Source organism: Globicephala melas, chromosome 12 (genome assembly GCF_963455315.2).
Source record: "Globicephala melas chromosome 12, mGloMel1.2, whole genome shotgun sequence".
NCBI lineage: Eukaryota > Metazoa > Chordata > Mammalia > Artiodactyla > Delphinidae > Globicephala > Globicephala melas.
The window spans coordinates 54,505,353-54,525,891 of NC_083325.1; the positions used below are offsets into that span (position 1 = coordinate 54,505,353).

The window sequence follows — 20,539 nt, forward strand, 5'->3', positions numbered from 1 at the left end:
TGGAATCTAAAAAAATAAAAAATGGTTCTGAAGAACCTAGGGGCAGGACAGGAATAAAGATGCAGACGTAGAGAATGGACTTGAGGACACGGGGAGGGAGAAGGGTAAGCTGGGAAGAAGTGAGAGATTGGCATGGACTTATATATACTACCAAATGTAAAATAGATAGCTAGTGGGAAGCAGCCACATAGCACAGGGAGATCAGCTCGGTGCTTTGTGACCACCTAGAGGGGTGGGATAGGGAGGGTGGGAGGAAGACATAAGAGGGAGGAGATATGGGGATATATGTATATGTATAACTGATTCACTTTGTTATAAAGCAGAAACTAACACACCACTGTAAAGCAATTATACTCCAATAAAGATGTTAAAAAAAAATACCAATTGGATAGGTTAAAAATGTTGTATAAATTTATATTTCTTTAAAAAAAACAGTGCTGCAGTAGAGATCCTTGAATTTTCCACATGTGCAAGTATTCCTAGATACAGATATCTAGGAATGAAATTACTAAATTAAAGGGTATGGTGCATTTTTTTGTTTTGAAAGCTACAGCCAGGTGGCAAGTTTTGTTTTTGTTAGCATTTGCCTGTAATATCTTTATTTTAATTCTTTCTCTGTCCTTTTGTTTTAGCTATATCTCTTATGTCAGATTTTCTTTGTTTTCTAATCTAAGAGTTTATATCTTTTAATAGGTGAATTTAACCCATTCATATCTGTGATTACCATATGTTTAGACATAATCCTGTAGCCTTATTTTTTATTTTAGTTGTACTAATGTTTTATTTTCTTCCTTTTTAGCTTTTTATTGGATCAATTGGTTTTCTTTATGTAATTTTTTTCCTTCCAGTATCGTTCAAAAATTACACATTTGTGTCTTTTCTTCTGATGGTTACCCTTAAAACTGTAATAACCATTTAAAACATATGTTTTTCAACATACAGAGCAGTGCTGTCCAGTAGAACTTCCTGCAGTGCCAAAAGTTCTGTTTCTGTGCTGTACAATATGGTAGCCACTAGCTACTGAGCACTTGAAATGTTGCTAGTGTGAAACAGGAACTGAACTTTTAATTCTGTTTTAGTAGTCACAGTGGTTAGTGGCTACTGGACAGCTCAAATCTAGAGTGAGTTACTGTTTCCATCCTTGTAAAGTGCGTTAGCCTGCGCACATGTGCCTTTGCTCACTCAAACACACACACACACCCTCCCTGCCACCACTTCCCAAATAGAAAGAAATCACTAAGATTTTTACTCCAGAATACCTTATTTTACATTATGTATCAAAAATTATTCATCCTTAAGTTTTGTTGGTTCCTTTCCTCACTATGTTTTATACATCATGTCCACCTTTTAGATTCCTTTTTGGTTTTGTTGGAGTCCCCAATTTCTCTTTCAGAAACTGGCTATATATGGTAAAATTTGGGTCCTTGCTTTTCCATCTCTGTTTTGCTCCTGAATGCTAGTTTGAATGGATATAGGATTCTTTGTTTAGAATCAAGTTTCCATTACAACTTTGAAGGTAAAGTTCTAATGTGTTTTAGTATCGAGTTGAGAAGTCTGATGACAGTCCAATCTTCAGTCCTTTTCTCAGGCAATCTACTTCCGAGTTTGGTTTCTTTCTGTATATTTTTAGGTTTTCTCTTTATTAGTCTCTGTTCTTTTCTAGAATTTGTTTTTTGTTATATGTTGGAATTTCTAGATTTATTCTCCACATATCAAAAATTTTCTCTTTATACTGTTAACTTCTTTGCCTTTTTGTTTTCCATTTCCCTTGGAATATCAATGTCTTTTGTTACATGCAATGCAAATGAAAAGCCCTTTATTATTGCTATCAATTTACTATGGTGTTTCGTATTTTGATCGTGTATTAAAATATAATCATGTTGTGTTCTAAAAAGAAAAAACTTCTTTGTCTTTTTACAGTACACTTTGGGGTAAACCCTTGAGTCAGTTTTCCAGCACACTAATTAGAACTTCTATTTTATTGTTTATTTTGACAATATTTTCATATTTCTAAGATACCTAATCACTTCTTTAAAAGAGTGCTACATAAAACAAGGGCTACATAAAACAATAGTCTCTCAGGGAGGGAGCAGTTTTACTAATAATGAAGTCTTATGTTACATTTTCTTCGCTTTCTACAATGTTTTGTTAGGAATGGTGTTTCTCTTTCATGGCCTTAATTTTTCTCAAATGTAGTGTGATTTTTGGTGATTCATTTCCTTTTGTATTTGATACTCCTTGTTTGCCTGTCTTCAGTTGCCTGCCTCTACTAACTGTGAGAAGCCAACTTGGAGGTATGTCTGGTTTGTCTTTGGGGTGTAGGGGTTCTTTTCCTGTTTAATGGTGACCAGCTACCTAGGGTCCTACCCTCCTTTTAAGGCCTCTGTGAACTGAGGAGTAAAAACTCTTACTTTGGAGATCATTCCTCAGTGAATCATCCCAGGGAATTAGGTTTTCTTCTCCGTTTCTTTCTTCGACTGTGCTTGTAGAAGTTTAACACTATTTCAAGCTTTGCTCTACTCATTCAACACGAGTATGATCACCAAACAGGCCCTGAGTTTTTTCCTCAGGCAAATTCTGGGGCAGCCAATTGCAGCGGTGGATGAATTCCTGCAGTGCTCTCACCTGTACCTGTCAGTGCTGTTTTCTCCTGTGTATTTTAGATTATGGTTTCTATGCTCTTGTTTCTTTGTAATCTTAATTTTACTTTCTATCTTCTAGAAAGTACCTAAATTCTCACCTTGTTCTAGAGCTATTATGGAGGTGTTTTATTAAAATGGCATTGCCTGGGACTTCCGGTTATTTGATTATGGTTTAGCATCCCTCCAAGCATTACTCATGATCATTTTAACGACCTGACTGATCTGACCATTATTTTAATTTGCATTTACATTTTTCCATCTTTGCTGCTGTACTTTTTTATGTAGGATTTCTTACATATTGGATTCAAATTGGCCTATGGGAATATTTTGGACATTTGGACGTAAGGAAAATCAGTAAGTGCACTTAATCCAAAACACAAATGTTAATATACAATTTTTGTGTTTCACGGACCTATGACCATAAAAAACAAAGTTATCACTGGGGTGCTTGGATCAGGGAGATGTGGGAACCAGGAGGGTTTGCCTGAAGTTCCGTATCAGAATAATCTGGGGATTGTTTTCAAAATACTTAGTAGATGCTATAAAACTTGTATCCTCATGTGATGCCAGTAATTTCTCTCCCCATTAAATAGTTCAGATTGTTTTCCAGTGAAAACACCTGAAACTCACCTGAAGCCATTTCACATTTTTCTGGTCTAAGGAAATGTGTTTAGCACTTTGCTGGAATTAATGCATTCCTGTTTAAGAAATTTGTTTGCTGAACTTGGCTAAGTTGATCACCATGAGAACAGAAAATAGTATAGGCAAAAGCTGAAGGGTATGCTTTTCCAGAACAGCTACTTTTAGGGATTATTCATGCTTCAGTTTCTGTAGGTAAACAGCCTTGCTCTCAAGAATCTTACCCTCGATTGATTGATCTCCTACTTTCTTTCCTTCCTTTGGGGGGTGGAATGGAGAAAGGATAGCAGGCTTGCTGGAAGCCCTCCATAAAATGTTCTTAATATTTCATAGCTCAAAGTCATTCCAATGAAGAGTTGTGTATTCTGTATGATACTTCAGATGGTGCACTTCTGCACCAGTTTGTATTTCCACAAAAACATGATTTACAAACTCCTTAAAAATGAAAACTGCAAAAGAAGTCTATGTGATTGATTTAAAGAGCATCAGTTAAGGTTTTAGACAACTCAAGGTGAGTGTATGTTGTCAGCAACATGAACTAATTTCCTGTTCTGGAGTTAGCATGAAATTTTCATTGATACTTACATCAACATTCACAGTGTGGTAATCTGAACTGGTGGGTAACCAGGTGTGATTGCCTTCAGAAAAACCAGCATTTGAGCTATTGTCCCACTGCATTGGTGACTTTGAGAGAAGAGTATCCTATGTCAAAAGACCATAAAGAAAAAAAACAGTGGTCTGGTTATTTAAAAGAAATGTAATTTGGCCATGATTTACTTCAGAAGTATTTAATTCCCTATATTTCTCAGCTAGTACTCAAATTCATTAGCATTCATAACGAAAAGGCCTTAATATTCAGTACATAAACCCGTTTTACACTTTCAATTGGAAAATAGTTAATGACATCTTGAGTGTAAATAAACTACTAACAACATTGATACATGCTTGGAATCTTTGCTGCTTTTCCCTAAAAATGAGTGATGTAGGATTTCAAAATGTGCCATTTACAAACTCATTATAATGTGATACAGTGATCGGTGAATTCAGGCATGCAGCCATGTACAGGTGAGCCTAGACTGTATCCTTTTTAGCCTGGTTATCACATGAGTGCACACACAAATTTAGGAGCTTAAATAGAAAAGGTTTCATTGTGACTAAATATTAGGGAAATTGGATCTCACCATTGAAAGCTAACCATACAAATTATAGCTTCAAGGTCTTTCATCTGCCCAGCAACACAATTGTGAGATCCATAGCCTCAAACAAAAAACAAAATTTAAACTTCTCAGGCCTAAGGCTGTCCATTACATTTGTTAGCACAAGGATTCTTCCTTTTATGTTATGGCCAAGCGAGATCTAGCAATACAGACAAGCACTATAATAAATGTTCTTAATTCCATGTTTCAGGTAGAGGGCATTCGAAACTCAAAACATGGCTTCTTAAATTTTAGTGCACCTGAGAATCAGCTGGAAAACATCTTTGAAATGCAGATCGTGGGCTCTACACAAGAAATTCAGTTGTGTGGCTCAGCAAGCAGCATTTTTAACAAGCTCCCCAATCAAGAAAGCTGGAAAATTCTCACTGCCTAACAAACAGTGAGACACAAAAGCTAAGTAATCACGATTTTCAGCAGCAGAATAGAAATAGTAAGTTTTCTGATTTGGCAAAAAAATGAGGATTTGGTATGGTGCATGGTTAAGTTATATTAACTTACAACATCATAGGTTTCATTGAGATTTGTGGCTAAAATATTTCTCATTCCTATTTCTTCCCCGTAGTAAGTTATGGGAGTTCCAGGCAGTGTGAACACAAGCATGTTCATGATGTTGACATACTGTTTCCCCAGACGAGAAGTCAGCCGGTCATTGTCTGGTCCGCCAGTCTGAAAGGCAGATACTTTATTTTAAGAGCACAGCTCTATACAGAGTTTGCTGAAAGATTTACCCTATTTCACAAAAAGTCCACCAGGCAGAAAAACGTGGTTAACCATGGGTACCTTCATATCAGCAAGCCTGCAATTGAGTCCTAACCAGTTCCTTGCTGTACAATTGACCATCTGACTGACTTGGCCATTATGATCAACAAAATGGTGATAACAGCTCACTTCACATTCATATTGCAAATAAGATGAAATGTAGGACGGTACATACTAATATTTTTGCACATTTGGATTAAGAGAATATTGACAGGAAAGGAAACAAGTGTTTCCTCCAAGGAGGGAACAGGTGGAGGGGACTGGGGTGAGAGAAAGACTTCTGATCTGTCCCTTTGTGTGTGTGTGATTTTTGAACTATTCAAAAAATTAAGTTAAAAGGTAAATCAACTTTTACAAAAATATTTACAGTCTAAGAAGAAATTTTGTACAGGACTTTGTATTTTTAAATATATTTCTTTGTTAAATGTTCTGATTACATATTTTAACATCTAGTCCTTATTTAAGAGTTTATTTAAATCACCTAACCTTTCCATTTTACAAATGATGAAACAAGCTCTGAGAGACTGCATCATTTATTCAGGTTAAGGTCATGAGGCAGAACCAGCCTTTGAACTTGAGTCTGAGAATATGAACTTGGTTGTTAGAATTCAGGAAAAAGGGAGCTTGCTTTTTTATTCTTTAGATTTACTAAAACTGTCTTTACAATTATCTTTTTATAGACCATTGTATTTTTCTATTTTTATGGCCAGAAAATTAGGTCAAACTTTTCCACCGTTTATTCTTTTCATTATCTCAAAAGCATCTGACAAGAAACCCTGTGATTTCTCAAGTCTTCTGAACCTAGATCACTTTTCTTTCTCAGAACTGAAATCAAGATTAGCATTGGACAGAGATCAGGGCCTCTCACAGGCTGAGATCCAGTTGCCTATGATATGAGACTTTGAGTATATGAAAAAACGTGCTACATTATAAAATTTGTATAGAGAGGGGGTACTTCTGGAATGGTGGAGTAAGGACCTCCAAAAATCTCTAGCATGAAAGCAAGGAGAATGCTGGCAAAAACTGTAAAAATCCACTTTTTCAGAACTTGGAAATGAAAGGCTTACAACAATACAAGGAGTGTTCAAGAAAAACAGCTGGATCTCAGAAGAGCAAGCTTTGTATCATTTTAACTGGCCATAATCTCATGCCCCTCCCCTCAGATTCAAGATAGCCTTGAAAACCAACAGAAAATGTAAAACCCAGCAGCCTAGTAGCCACTGGAGGACCAAAATAGGTTTTGAGTTCATCAAAAGCTCCATCTCTAGAGAACTGGCACTGTTCGACCTTTCTAGCAGCTCACTTTTGGTTGGGTTTTTTCTTTATCTGATCTGACTCAAAGCTAACTGTGCAGATTGTCTTATCCCCAAGGCATTTGCCAAAAACAGTCAGCAGCAATTGATTATCAATACTTGCCTGAGGTGGTGTTACCAACCTGGGCTAAACAGAGACTGACCAAAAAACTTTAAAGTTAGGAATAAGATGACCATAAAGGGCTTTGAAAGGCTCTGACATTTTCCTGGAATCTAGAAGCCTACACACATGCACAGGGCTGCACAGGTAGCCAGGGAAGCCCCAAGAATCTAATCTCTCCCCTCTGGCTAACCCTGAAACTCAAGCAGAAAGGAAAGACTAAGGCGGAGCTGTAAGCTGCCTGCCAAAGTGTTGAAAGCATGCCCACCCCGCACACAGCCCTCAGCAAAGGCTGGGAGACTTACAGGTTCAAGGCATCTAAGGAATCTTAACAATCACTAGCTGACCAAGCAGAGACTTCAGTGGTCACACACAACAAGTAACACAGATATTACAGAATTAATCCAAGAAAGTCACTGAAGAAACAAAACACTGGAGAGGGGAGAATGTGATTTCCAAAATTTCTATACTTACTATTTAAAATATCCAGTGTTCAACAACAAAAAAGAATACAAGACATGCAGAGAACCAGGAAAGTATGGCCCATACAGAGGGGAGAAAAGCATCAACAGAAAAGTTGGCTGAGGAAACCCAAACATTGGACTTAGTGGACAATGACTTTAAATCAGCTCTTATACGTGTGTTCAAAAACTAAACAACATCTACAGGATTCTTTAAAAGTATGCGAACAATGCCTTATCAAATAGATACTGTCAATAAAGAGAAATTATGAAAAAAATTGCAGTTGAAAAATACAATAAAGGAAGTGAAAAATTCCCTAGATGGGCTGGACAGATTTGAACTGGCCAAGGACTCAGCAAATGAGACAGCCCAGTTGAAATTATCTAGTCTCAGAACCAGAAGGAAAAGAATGAAGAATGACAAGAACCTGGTCAGGAGCTGGGATGCATCTGGCTCACTAAATCACAAAATGAAGGAAAGGTGAAGGTCACTTAGAGACAAATGTGCCCCTTGTTTCAGAGGACTACTCAGCAAGCACACCAGCACCGTATGCTGAGCTGCGCATAAGGACTTACCATCCAGTTAGGCCATTTTCCTTCTGGCATGTTTTCCATCCAGGATGTGATAACCTCAAACACACTGTTCCCAGAAGGCATGTCTAGTTTACCGAGGTAAGTGTTGAAGGGAAAATCTGCTTCTTGGATAAAAGGCAGACCGTAGTACATCATGGTCTTGGCAATGTTCTCTCCATGGGCTTCAGTCCCCATGAACCTGTAAGAGTTGGCAGTGCAGTGACATCAGGGCCTGTCAGGAGACTGGGAAAGTGCTTTGCAGCTGCTGTGTCTCATGGACAGGACGTTGGGAGGTGAATGCATACTGTTAACAGTATTGGCTAGGGCTCACTAGGAAGCAGAATCAAGCCAGATGACTAAGAAATGGCACACTGGGTCACCTGGCAGTTTCTCATATTAAACCCAAAGACTAGCTTAATACTAAGCCATGTCTAAAAGAAACACGTTTGGATCTCAGTCAATACTGTTCTTTTCCTTCTAACTCTGAATGAAACTCAGTAACTTGCAGGAAGACTTTATTTAGCAATTCTCATCACTCCACTTAGAATGTACAGTATATGTCTGCATATAAGGTAAGAGGGGTTCCCCCAAATTCCCCTTGTATTGGAATCCCTATAAAGTCTCACTTTATTATTGGGGTGCACTCTCAGTTGTTGAAAACCAAACACTCTTCAGGGAAGACATATTAGCCTGAAATGACCCACATCAATGCTGGTTTTAGCTGTTTGAGACATTACATTAACGGATAAGTTACATAGTATCTGGAGCGCGCGTGTTTCAGTTCCAGTCCCATCTCTGCGGCCACTACCTATGTGACCATTACCTGCATGCTCAGAGTCTCAGTCTCCTCATCTGTAAAGTGGGAATAGTGATCAGAGGACCTACTTTAAGGAGAAGAAATTTCTTGAACTCCTTTTCCACTGATTCTATTGGGTAATCTATATAAACACAATAAGAGTTAAATTCATTGAGTGTTTATTATGTGCCAGGCATTGTTTTAAGTGCTTCACAGACATTATCTCATGTAATCTCACAACAACCTTATGGGGGTGTCATCATCACTTTTTCATTGTTGAGAAAACTGAGACATGTTAACTAACCTAACAGCTAACAGTTTAGTTGGAACATTTGCATGCTAACAGGTCAAATAATGATAAAAAATAGTAATGGTTAATGACTAACCTTTGGATATTATCTTTTAATTAATCTTCACAAAATTCCTGTGAATAAGTACTGTGGGATTTGCTTCATTTTACAAAAGAGGAAACAAAATCAGCAAAGTTAAGGAACGTGAGAGACTATACCAGGCCCTAGCATAACTGAGTTATGATACATTGTAATTATGTGGTTTATTAAATTATAACTATCTCTTAAGAATGCTTGGTTATGAGGGATAAAGTGCAGATCACACACTGCGCCCGTGGTTACCTGTATCTCCCAGGCTCCCTGCTGTACTGGTCCATTGTCTGCCGGAAGCTGCGGACAATGTCGTGCATTCCCACCTGTGTGGTGGTGAAGTCATGGTACAGCTCCGAGTAGTGAGTGACTGTGTCCTTTGAAAACAGGACAGCATGGTTACCATCATGTCAAATGCCCATAGCTGGCCTCATGTGAATACGGACTGTCTCTTCAAAGGGCTCAAGCTGAGACACACATGCTCAAAGATGGTCCTAGGACTTATGCTGCTCAAGGGAATTTGTGGATGGAAAAGAACATTAGAAACTATTAGTGTTTCATTTTGTGTATAAAATATTAACTAAAATCTAGTAAACAAGTTAAATTTTACTAAACACCTAAACACTGATTACAAATGTATTTAATAAAATCCTCCTAAACATTTTATTGTCCCAAATACACCAGACATTTTTAAAGGCAAACAAAACAAATTATAGAGTGTATTATTACATTATCTGCTGACAAAACTATTAATATCATGCATTTAAATTTGTTTCTTTACCATTTCTGTCCTTTATTCTTACCGTTATACATTTCCAGGGTTTTAGTAATTTTTTGTGATACTCATTCTCTGCCTTCCTAGGGTTACAGTAATCTTCTGGAATCAAAGTAAAAGATTATGTCTAATACAGGCTCAGTTTGTAAGTCCTGGGTTAGGACGTGGACAGGCTAGAGAGTCCATGAGTTGCTATCCATTCAGTGGACCCCTTTTTTATAAGTGATTTTCCCTTGCTAGATCAAGGGAAGTTTTTTGAAATCTTAGATGTCTTCCGGAAATTACATGTTATTTAAGTTTTTCTTGGGTAGCACACAAAACCCATTGTTCTGATCATTTGTCTTGACTGGAAACATATGCCTGTCTTAGGACATCTTATTATAATTAGCAAGGTTATTTTGAGATTTCTTCTCCTCCAAGGATAAGTGCTTATCTTTGGGACAACTGGCTAATACACAACCATTTTTCCCCTTCATTTTTCCTTTCTACTGGAAATCATGTGCAACAAAAGAAAAAAAAAGCTTAATCATAAACTTTGGTTCATGACATGGTCTCATAATTAGCCCATGCATGGCCAGCTTCCCTTTGTTACTCAGGACTATCAAGCTGGTGACCATATGAATTTAATTTTACTTTCTAAAAAGGGCATCATGCTATATATAATAATTTTAGATTTTTTTGCTGCACGTTATATCACTAAGATTGACCCATATTGCTGTGTCACTATAATTCATTTATTTTGACATTTCATTGTGTAAATGTACAAATCCGTTATTTTGGAATGCATTTTAGGACTACTGTCTACTTGCCCATTGAAAACAGAGAGACTGTAGAATGGTGGTCAACTAGAGGAGTGAGGGGGGCATGGGATTATTACTCTCTCACGTGTGACATGGGAGGAAGGTTGAGAACCACTGGTGTGGAAGCACAAAGAGCCCAAATTCTGCAGCAGGCTTGGGTGGAATTCTGTTTATCACCTCTGTCACCCTGATAAATTAATTTCTCTAAGATTTGCTAAATGGGGATCATAAAACCTCACAAGATGTTGAGAGAGTTAAATGGATACAACAAATAGCATACAACTGACACTCAGCAAGTGTTAGTTCCCTTCCCTTCTACCTGTGTGTCCTTTAATGACTACAAAAGCACTTGGGGAATTTAGGCCGCCTCCCCTGAGCTTGAGTGATTGACAAAATCACAGTGAGTAAGTTATGGCCTTCGGTGGAGTCCACACTGTCCATGCCCTCCAGAAACCTCGTCTTCGAGGGACTCCTATAGGGATCACTCAGGAGGAAGCAGTGGAAGGAAATATCTGGTCACATGCATTTGAAACTCCTCTGTATTTTCTAAAGAAAATGATTCAAAACACTTCCCTCTGGTAAGTGGTGTCTCAGGCTAAAAAAGACAACACTCTGATGACATTTTCAGAAAAAAATATACATATATAACATTTTTAAATATATAAATATATGTTTGTTTAAAAATATATTTTTAAAACATATATACGTATATGTTTAAAACTTTACCGGGATTTGGTTCTTATTCACTTGGGCCTCGTCTCTCAGATGCTTTGCTTCTAGAAGAAATTGAACAGCATCGAAGCTAAAGCCATCGACACCCTTTGAGAGCCAAAACTGTATAATTTCCTAAACATGAAGAAGTGAAACACTTGGTTACGTTAACCACACATTGTTGTCATAAGGTTTAATAAAGGCCTTGTCTGTTAATGACTTCCATCATAAAACAGTCACCTCCACATATAAAACAAGCACAGCACTCGTATTCTTACCTATTTAGCACCACAGTGTCTGAGCATAATGAACTTTGAATAACTGCATTTATGGGCTCCCGTTCTTCTCTCATATTTGAATTCAGAATGTTACATTTGTAATTGATGCTATGAGCATGTTCCCAAAGTTTAAAGAATCCACTCAAAATGAAAGATGGGACTCAGGAGAAACTGGGAACGTAGTTCATCTGCCCCGTGCCCAGTTCCTTCAAGGTCACTCCGAACAGAGAAAATCACCAATTAAGCGCCCAATCATGAAGGGCTCTTCCACCAGACTGGGAGATTCTGGAGGGAAAGAACTGCAGCTTTTATTTCTGCTTCCCTTGCCACTGACCCAGCAACTGTTATTTAGTGAACCAGTCGTGGAATGAAAGAATGAGGTATCAAGCCTGAATGAGTCAAACATGGTGTGATACTGTTGGGACACCAAAGAAGTACAGCATGTTCCCTGGCTTCGAGGCATCTACAGAGTAGTTGGGGACACGTGAGACATGAGAGGGTTACCTAACACAAGGCAGGACACGGTTCAAAATCATGGGAGGAGATTACTCTGCATGACTATTGGACCTCCGAGAAGATCAAATTTAATATGGGTGGGCACAGCCAAGCAAGGAAAAGCTAGAGCTTGAACTTGGCTGGTGGGATGTGATCAGGAAGTGACTCTAGAAGAACATTCTGGACTGTTTGGGGTACAGCATGAGTCAAGCATGGAGGCAGAGGATGACTTGGCCTGTATTGGGGAGGTTAGGAGGACCAGGTGACCTTGAAAAGCAGAGGGCCTAGTCTCAGCTCCCCTCGCATGCCAACCCCTCCCAGCTGGGCCTACTCCTGCACCCACCAAAAGCCACCTTCCTGCAAAGGGACAGTGGCTCCCCTGCTCTCCTTTCAGCTCAATCCTTGCTGAAAGGAAGGTTTTATAGGAATGTGTATATCACATTAGAGCAGAACCACCTGTAATTTAAAGTAGTGGAGTGAAGAAGCCAATTCTCACCTAGTGAGGGGAACAGAGCTATAGATCCCAAATAAGGACTGTTCCCAGAATCACTTGCTTGATTCAATGTTTCTTGTATCTACATGTGCATATGGAGCCTGGAGTGCTGCCGTTCAAGGCTCCCAAAAGTTTCTCTTTTTTAAAAAATATTTATTTGTTTGGTTGCACTGGGTCTTAGTTGCCACAGGTGGGCTCCTTAGTTGTGGCTCACAGGCTCCTTAGTTGTGGCATGTGAACTCTTAGTTGCGGCATGCATGTAGGATCTAGTTCCCTGACCAGGGATCGAACCCAGCCCCCTGCATTGGGAGCGCAGAGTCTTATCCAGTGCACCCCCAGGGAAGTCCCAAGGCTCCCAAAGGTTTCTACAGGCTGAACGCAAGGCTGATGTCAGCCTCTTCAAGGTGAGATTTTGAATGGCAAAGCTTGAACAAATTTTTCAAATGTTAAGAGCAGGCTCTGCTGCTGACAATCCTCATCTTGACCACAGTTGACCCGAATACCCTTAAGCTGGCCGTACCCAGTGGAATTTTTCTTTGAGGCACAAAACCCACAAATTTATTCTTATCTAGCATCCTTCTTCACAAATTCATTCATTCATTCAAAAAGTATTTGGGTTCCAACTAGGGACCAGGCACTTAGCTAATAAGCCTTGGTACTAGAACCATGAGCAAAATACAACACAACATAAACACAGTCCTAGGTCTCACGGATTTTTTTAGAATCCTTAGCTGGACAAATATTAATGCAAAAATATTTAAATCACAGACACGATGAAACTTTGAAGGAAAGGAGCTTTGGTTACACAAAGCTTACACAAGGGGGTGAAAGAGCAGGATTTGCCAGGGAGGTCAGCGCAGCAGGATGGCGGGAAGGGAAGGCAGTTGGTTAGAGATTCAACTGGAGAAGTCACCAGATATGAAGGCGCCTCATTTGTAGAACAGGATCTGCAGAATTGCCTCATTTGTAGTGGGCTCTAAGGGCCCAATTAGCGTGAAGCTAACGAAGCTGAAGCTTCAGGACCCTTCACTGCATGGGCTCCTACCCACATTCGCTTTTCATTCTAAATGAGCACTCATTCTTCTGTACCTAATTTTATACTCTTTTTTTCTTTTTCATTTCAAAAAGTCCCCCAATTCTTACAAGCTTCAGATCCCACGCAAACCGGGTCCACCCCCAGGTGGCGCTGTTCTCTACAAGCGGGAACACTGGAAGGGGCTCTAGGTGGGGGTGGGGCACAAATAACTGTAATCCATCCAAGCAGCCTCTGAAAAAAATGTGGGAAAACATTAAACACCATGCTGCTGTAAACATTAAGCTTTTGATGACTGATTTCCTAAAATAAAGCTACTCATTTTCTTCATGGGGTCCTCATTCACTTTGGGGATCTCAGCATTGCTAACTATTAACCCAACATTAAAGAATGAGGAACGTGCACGCCAGCGTAGGCACACGGCCCCGGCAGGGATGTTCACTGTAGTCCAAGAAGAGATGTTATCATTGTTTGGTGAAACAAAACAGCAAAAGTTGGATGCTTGTTTTGGGGAGTCATTTTAAACGCTGAGGTTTTCACCCAGATAATCCAAAATTTGCTCTTGAAAAAGATTTGCTTCGTGCTGTTTATTCTCAACCAGGTGAAAAAAGACAGCTCCAGATTTTAATGGTTAACCCTCTCTTTATGCCAATTAAGCTCCCCCAGGGGCCAGATGCGGAAATGGGCAAGGAGCCTGGTTCCACCAGGTCTGGGTGACCCATGTAGGGACAACAGGACTCTGGGGACAGTACACTGTGTTCCCGATTTCTGACTAACTCCCATGACATCACACAGTCCTGTTCCACCAGGCACATTTTCATTCTTTTCTCCTTAAACAACTTGCTGCTCTGAGTGAAAAAGGAATCAGTTCAGCATTACACCAAGTCCCCTACATATGAACCTTCAAGTTGCGAACTTTCAAAGATGCGAATGTGCGTTCGCATGTACAATCACGTAAGTTAGTTCATGCGTCTGGCATACATTGTCACGTGCATGCCTCCTCTACACGTGGTTGTGCTTTTGTGTACTTTACTGTACAGTACTGTATAGAGTACAGTAGTACAGTATCCTTTCTGGAGATACGGGAAGAGGATGAGAGCTGCTACCCAGACATCACTGGATCGTTTTTTCAAGAGGGTAGATAGAACTGAATCCAGCAAGGAACCAGAACCAATGCCATCAACATCAGGCGTGAGTGAAATTGCAGCTTCAGCTCTACCATCTGCCACCCCCTCTCCCTCTTCCAGTCAGTAACTCTTCTTGCCTGTTCACTCCACGCCAGCCTCTGTATGCCAGCTGTTGTACTGTACTGCTGTACTTTTCAAGGTACTGCACTGTAAGATTTAAAATGTTTTCTTTATTTTTTGTGTTTGTTTTTTATGTATTATTTGTGTAAAAAGTATTATAAATCTATTCCAGTACAGTATTATATAGCTGATTGTATTAGTTGGGTACCTAAGCTAATTTTGTTGGACTTAACAAACAAATTGGACTTATGAACGCGCTCTCGGAACGGAACTCGTTCGTATGCAGGGGACTTACTGTATTGATATCCAAATTCTCGAATCCTCGAGGCAAATCTTTCCTTTTGAGATGACTGAAGTTACTGGACCCATTTACCCAAAAAGCCAGGTTTGGAACAGAGAAAAGCTCTGCTCTTACATGTGATGATATATAAGACATCCTCTTGATAATGACATAAATCCCAGGTCATCCATCTCAAGAAGGAATGAGAAAGCACAGGCTATTTCAGAAGGACAGAGAGAAAACCATATCCTCTGCTTATAAGCAAGGAAAGTAAACCAGCCCTACTGCTCTCCAGAAACCTGGGTAAAATTCTTTGTCAACTCTTCCAGAAGCAGGACCTAGATCATGGGCTCCAGAATCTGACCCATCTGGGTACCATCCCATCTCCCCCACTGTCCAGCTGCATGAGTTAGCTTATCTGCATAACCTCCAAAAACCTTGGTTTCCTCATCAATAAAATAATACCTGCCTTGCAGGAATTCTGTGAGGATTAGGGGTACTGCTGCCAGAGTCAACTGACGCTTTGGTCTTTATATTACCTGATCTCTCTGCCATGTCTGACAACACAGACTAACCTTGTTGTCTAGAAATACTCATACGCCTTGGCTCTAGGACACCCCGCTTCTGGTTTGCTACTCCTCTGTCTGCTCAACACTCCTTTAAATATTAATACTCCTTGGGGCTCCATCTTATACCCTCTGTTCATTTCGCTTCACAACAGTATTGACTCACTTATCTATCATTTATTGATTATTTAACAAGTGTTAATGCTTATACAAAAGCAACACACTGTCCTAAGTGCTTTACAAAGGTTAAACCATTTAATCCCCAAACAACCCCACAAAGTATGTACCATTATTATTCCCATTTTACCATCGGGGGAATTGAGGCACAAGGAGATGATGTGCCCTGATCGAGGTCACACGGCAATAAGTGGTGCGTCAGAATTGGAACCCTGTGTGGCACCTTATCCACTTGTTATGTGGCCTTCCTTTACTTTTACTTTTTTTAGTTGCAGGACCTGCTACAGCTGGCCCTCATTTCCACATGACAACAACCCCTACGAGCTAAGTGACAACTGGCCCCCTTGTTCACCTCAGCTGGCCCAGTTCTCTCACTGATATTACCTACCTGACCTCTGTGGGCATTGTCCACGTGTCAACAAATCCCAAAGTCTTATCTCCAGACCACACCTTCCCCTGAGTTCCATGTCATTATATCCAGCTATCCACTGAGCACTTGGATGTCTCTCAGAGAGCTCAAACTCTGCATGACTGAGACCACCCCCCGCCACCCCTGCTCTTCCCATGTCTCCCATCCCAGGAAGCAGTCCCACCACCCAGCCAGCATTCAAATCTGAAACCTGGGAGTCATACTGGACTCCTCTCTAAGGCCTGATGATGCCTCTGCAACCCCACCACCCTCACTGGCCCAAAGCCCCCACCATTCTTTCCTGGTCACTGTACCATCCACCTCCCTGGTCCCTCCACCTTCGAACCTGCCTTACTCAAGCCCCTTCTCCACAACCAGATTGATTTTTCCAAATGCAAATCAAAAATTATTTCCCTGCCCAAGACCTTTTAAACCCAAATGCTACCGTGGCCTCCAATGCCGCTTATGACCTGGTTCCTACCCTCCTCTCTCATCTCGTCCTGTCACCCCACCCCCACCTCCGGACAACATGTCTCCATATTGGACAACTCCCAGCACCTTCACTGTGCCGTGACCCTGCTTCCTCTCTGCGGGGAACGCTCCCACCTGTGTCTCTTCTCTTGGCTCATTCTTACTCATCCTCTAGGTAACACTGCTTCCTCTGTAAAGCGTACCCTAGTCTCTCCCACTCTGTGTCCAGGTTAGGTGCCTGCCCTGCATTCTCCTACTTCCCACTGTCATGACCACTTAGCACACTTTATTGTAATTTCCTTTTTGTCTACCTCCCCCTCCAGAATATAATATAATATTATAGCCTGTGATGGCCACAACATGGGCCCATATTATCAAGCATCATACCCTGGCGAATGGCCAATACACAACACATACTGTTAAATGAGGGAATGATTTAGAATGAAGTGCATGGCATACAGAACATGCAGTGATTAGCATCAAGCACAGAGCTGGTTTATAAAGAAGGTAATGAGTAAATTTTGTTTTGAATTGAGCTGCTTCTCTCCAGCAATACCATGCTTAATAGGGGCAGAGCAGAGCCAACATTTATGCTCTGATTCCATCTTAGGCCAGGAGGGCATCTTGGTTCCCAGTGCCCAGCTGCCATGAACATACTACTCCCCTACACCAGGGCTCAGCCTTCCCATGTGGTGGTTTCAGGGTCACACTGAGCCCCAGACATGGGGCCAGGCCATCGGAGTCTCTTCCCTGCTCTACAGCTCATCCACTGGTCACTTCACCTCTCTGGGCCTCGGTTTCCTCATTTGTCAAGTAAGGGATTTGGAGGGCAAGTAAAAACCAAAGTGATCGGAAAAGTATAAAATGCTAGACAGGGGTTTCCCTGGTGGCACAGTGGTTGAGAGTCCACCTGCCAATGCAGGGGACACGGGTTCATGTCCCGGTCCGGGAAGATCCCACATGCCACGGAGCGGCTGGGCCCGTGAGCCATGGCCGCTGAGCCTGTGCGTCCGGAGTCCCGCAACGGGAGAGGCCACAACAATGAGAGGCCCTCGTACCACAAAAAAAAAAAAAAAAAAAGCTAGACAAATATAAGCTCCCACCTCCTCTGAGGAAACCTCCTGACTTCTCCAGCTGAAAATGCTCTAGCCCCGAGAGGTTCGGAGCAGAGCCAAGTCCCAAACGGCCAGTGCAAGGCAGGGGGAGGGGGGAGGACTAAGAGGAGAGAAGGGTGCTCCGTGCTGCCCTGCCAGCCTCCCACTGTGCAGATAAGCTGAAATCGGATGGGAGCCCAGCAGAAGAAGGCTCAGACTCTGAGTACAAGCTGGTCTGCAAGCAGGGCTCATTCCAAATGCCTCCCCACCACAGACTCTCAGCGTTGCAAATTATTAACCTGCTTAACTCTGCTGCAGAGATAAGTGCTGCTGGGGGGAAGGAGGGTATCAGAAGCCCCTTCATGTGAAAGGTCCCTTTCCATGAGCAAAGAACTTTCCCTTACAGCTTTCAGCCTTTCTCATTTACTTCTAATAAGAAGTCTTCTAAACCAGCCTTACAGAAATGTCTAACCTCTCAACCAGAGGCAATAATGATTCATCTCAAGAGGGATTTCATCCTGCAGGTTCAGTAAATAAGACTCCTATTCACGTGCTCCACTACCTGGATGCCTGCAAGGGAACAGCTGGGTTAGCCAAGAAAGGATTTATGTATTGCTGGCACATTTTGGCAGAATTTATCACACTTGTCTACACATCTCCAGACAAGCCACCAACATAGCTACAACGAGCCTGGAGAAATCCGCTGCCGGATAAAACAACTGGTTTACATTCCCATTTATGAATTTCCAATTGAAAACCTCCTCGCAAAAACTATGCAGAGGAGTTCCCTGGCGGCGCACTGGTTAAGAATCCGCCTGCCAATGCAGGGGACACGGGTTCGAGCCCTGGTCGGGGAAGATCCCACATGCCGCGGAGCAACTAAGCCCGTGAGCCACAACTACTGAGCCTGTGCTCTAGAGCCAGCGAGCCACAACTACTGAAGCCCCTGCACCTAGAGCTGTGCTCCGCAACAAGAGAAGCCACCGCAATGTGAAGCCCGCACACCGCAACAAAGAGTAGCCCCCGCTCGCCGCAACTAGAGAAAGCCTGCGTGCAGGAGTGAAGACCCAACACAGCCAAAAATTAATTAATTAATTAATTTTTAAAAAACTATGCAGGAAAAGTGAAACACACAGAGACAAGTAGTTTGCCTCAAATCAGGTGTGGAGTTGTGGCTAAGAATGTGGACTCCAGAATCTCAGTGCTTGGGTTTGAATCCTGTCCCCTCACTCCCAAGGTGGGTGATGTCACCTCTCTAAGCCTCAGTTTCCTTCTCGGTAAAATGGTCATAAAATCTCTTAAGTTAGGCTTCTTCTGAGCATTAAATGAGATGATCCAGGTAAAGCACAAAGTAGGTGCCTAATAAGAGTGGTAGGGGCCCAAAGAGGGGGTGTGAGTATGCAGATGATCTTCAGTGATGGAGAAGAGGAGAGTCCACACTCCAACAGAGAAGTTTAAAACTAACCCCCTGGGGCTTCCCTGGTGGCGCAGTGGTTGAGAGTCCGCCTGCCGATGCAGGGGACACGGGTTCGTGCCCCGGTCCGGGAGGATCCCACATGCCGCGGAGTGGCTGGGCCCGTGAGCCATGGCCGCTGAGCCTGCGCGTCTGGATCCTGCGCTCCGCGGCGGGAGGGGCCACAACAGTGAGAGAGGCCCACGTACCGCAAAAAAAAAACAAAAAAAAACAAAAACAAAAACTAACCCCTAGTTAGCTGGCTGACCATGTCCACCTCCCCTATCCCAACTGAGACAAGGCTGCCTTGACAAGGTGCCTACTCCTTGAGGTCGCAAAGCAATTCATCTAAATTCTGGAAAACATATATAGTAAAAATAGTCTTAGAACTAAGGCGTCTATAGGAATATATTTAACAAAGGGAGTGCAGGACTCGTACACTGAAAACATTGTTGAAAGAAATTAAAGGAGACCTTAAGTAAGTGGAAAGACATCCTGCGTCCGTGGATCAGAAGACTTAATATTGTTAAGACGGCAATACTCCCCCAAACTGATCCATAGATTCAACACAATCCCAGCAGGCTTATTTGCAGAAATTGACAAACAAATAATAAAATTCATAGGGAAATGCAAAGAACCCAGAATAGCCAAACAGTCTTAAAACGAAGAACAAAGTTGTAGAGTTCACACTTCCCAATTTCAAAACTTACTATACAACTATAGTAATCCAGACAGTACTGGCATAAGGACAGACACATAGATTGATGGAACAGAACTGACAGTGTAGAAATAAACCCCGACATTTATGATCAATTGATTTTCAAAAGGGTTCTAAGATAGTTCGATGATGAGAGAATAATCTTTTGTAAACACATGCTGCCGGGATAACTGGATAGCTACATGGAAAAGAATGAAGTTAGACTCCCTATCACCATATACAAAAATGAACAAAAACTGGACCAGAGACCTAAGTGTAAAAGCTAAAACTACAAAACTCTTCTAAGGAAAACATGAGTTAAATCTTCATGACCTTGGGTTAGGCAATGGTTCTTAAATGTGACACTAAAAGCATAAGCAAGAAAAGAAAAAAACATAAGTTGGACATCATAACAGTTAAAAACCCTTGTGCTTCAAAGGGCACCATCAAGAAAGTAAAAGGACAACCTACAGAAAGGAAGAAAATTAACTGCAAATCACATATCCAGAATACATAAAGAACTCTTACAACTTGGCAAAAAAGACAAATAACACAATTTTAAATGGACAAAGGATGTGAATGGACATTTCTCCAAAGAAAATATACAAACAAACTATAATCACATGAAAAGATGCTCAACATCATTAGCCATCAGGGAAACACAAATCCAAACCACAGTG

General features: G+C 41.3%; 1 protein-coding gene across 1 annotated transcript in view; it reads right to left on the reverse strand.

Annotated features, from left to right (window-relative positions):
- The window catches only part of SLC3A1 (solute carrier family 3 member 1), a 37,313-nt gene that overhangs the window by 3,396 nt on the left and 13,378 nt on the right, over positions 1 to 20,539 (reverse strand). The window contains exons 6-10 of the mRNA XM_060309392.1: positions 11,182 to 11,301; positions 9,133 to 9,257; positions 7,708 to 7,903; positions 4,997 to 5,164; positions 3,867 to 3,983 (exon numbers count right to left, since the gene is read on the reverse strand). Coding sequence (XP_060165375.1) covers positions 3,867 to 3,983; positions 4,997 to 5,164; positions 7,708 to 7,903; positions 9,133 to 9,257; positions 11,182 to 11,301 — 726 coding nt within the window. The remainder of the gene's footprint in view (positions 1 to 3,866; positions 3,984 to 4,996; positions 5,165 to 7,707; positions 7,904 to 9,132; positions 9,258 to 11,181; positions 11,302 to 20,539) is intronic.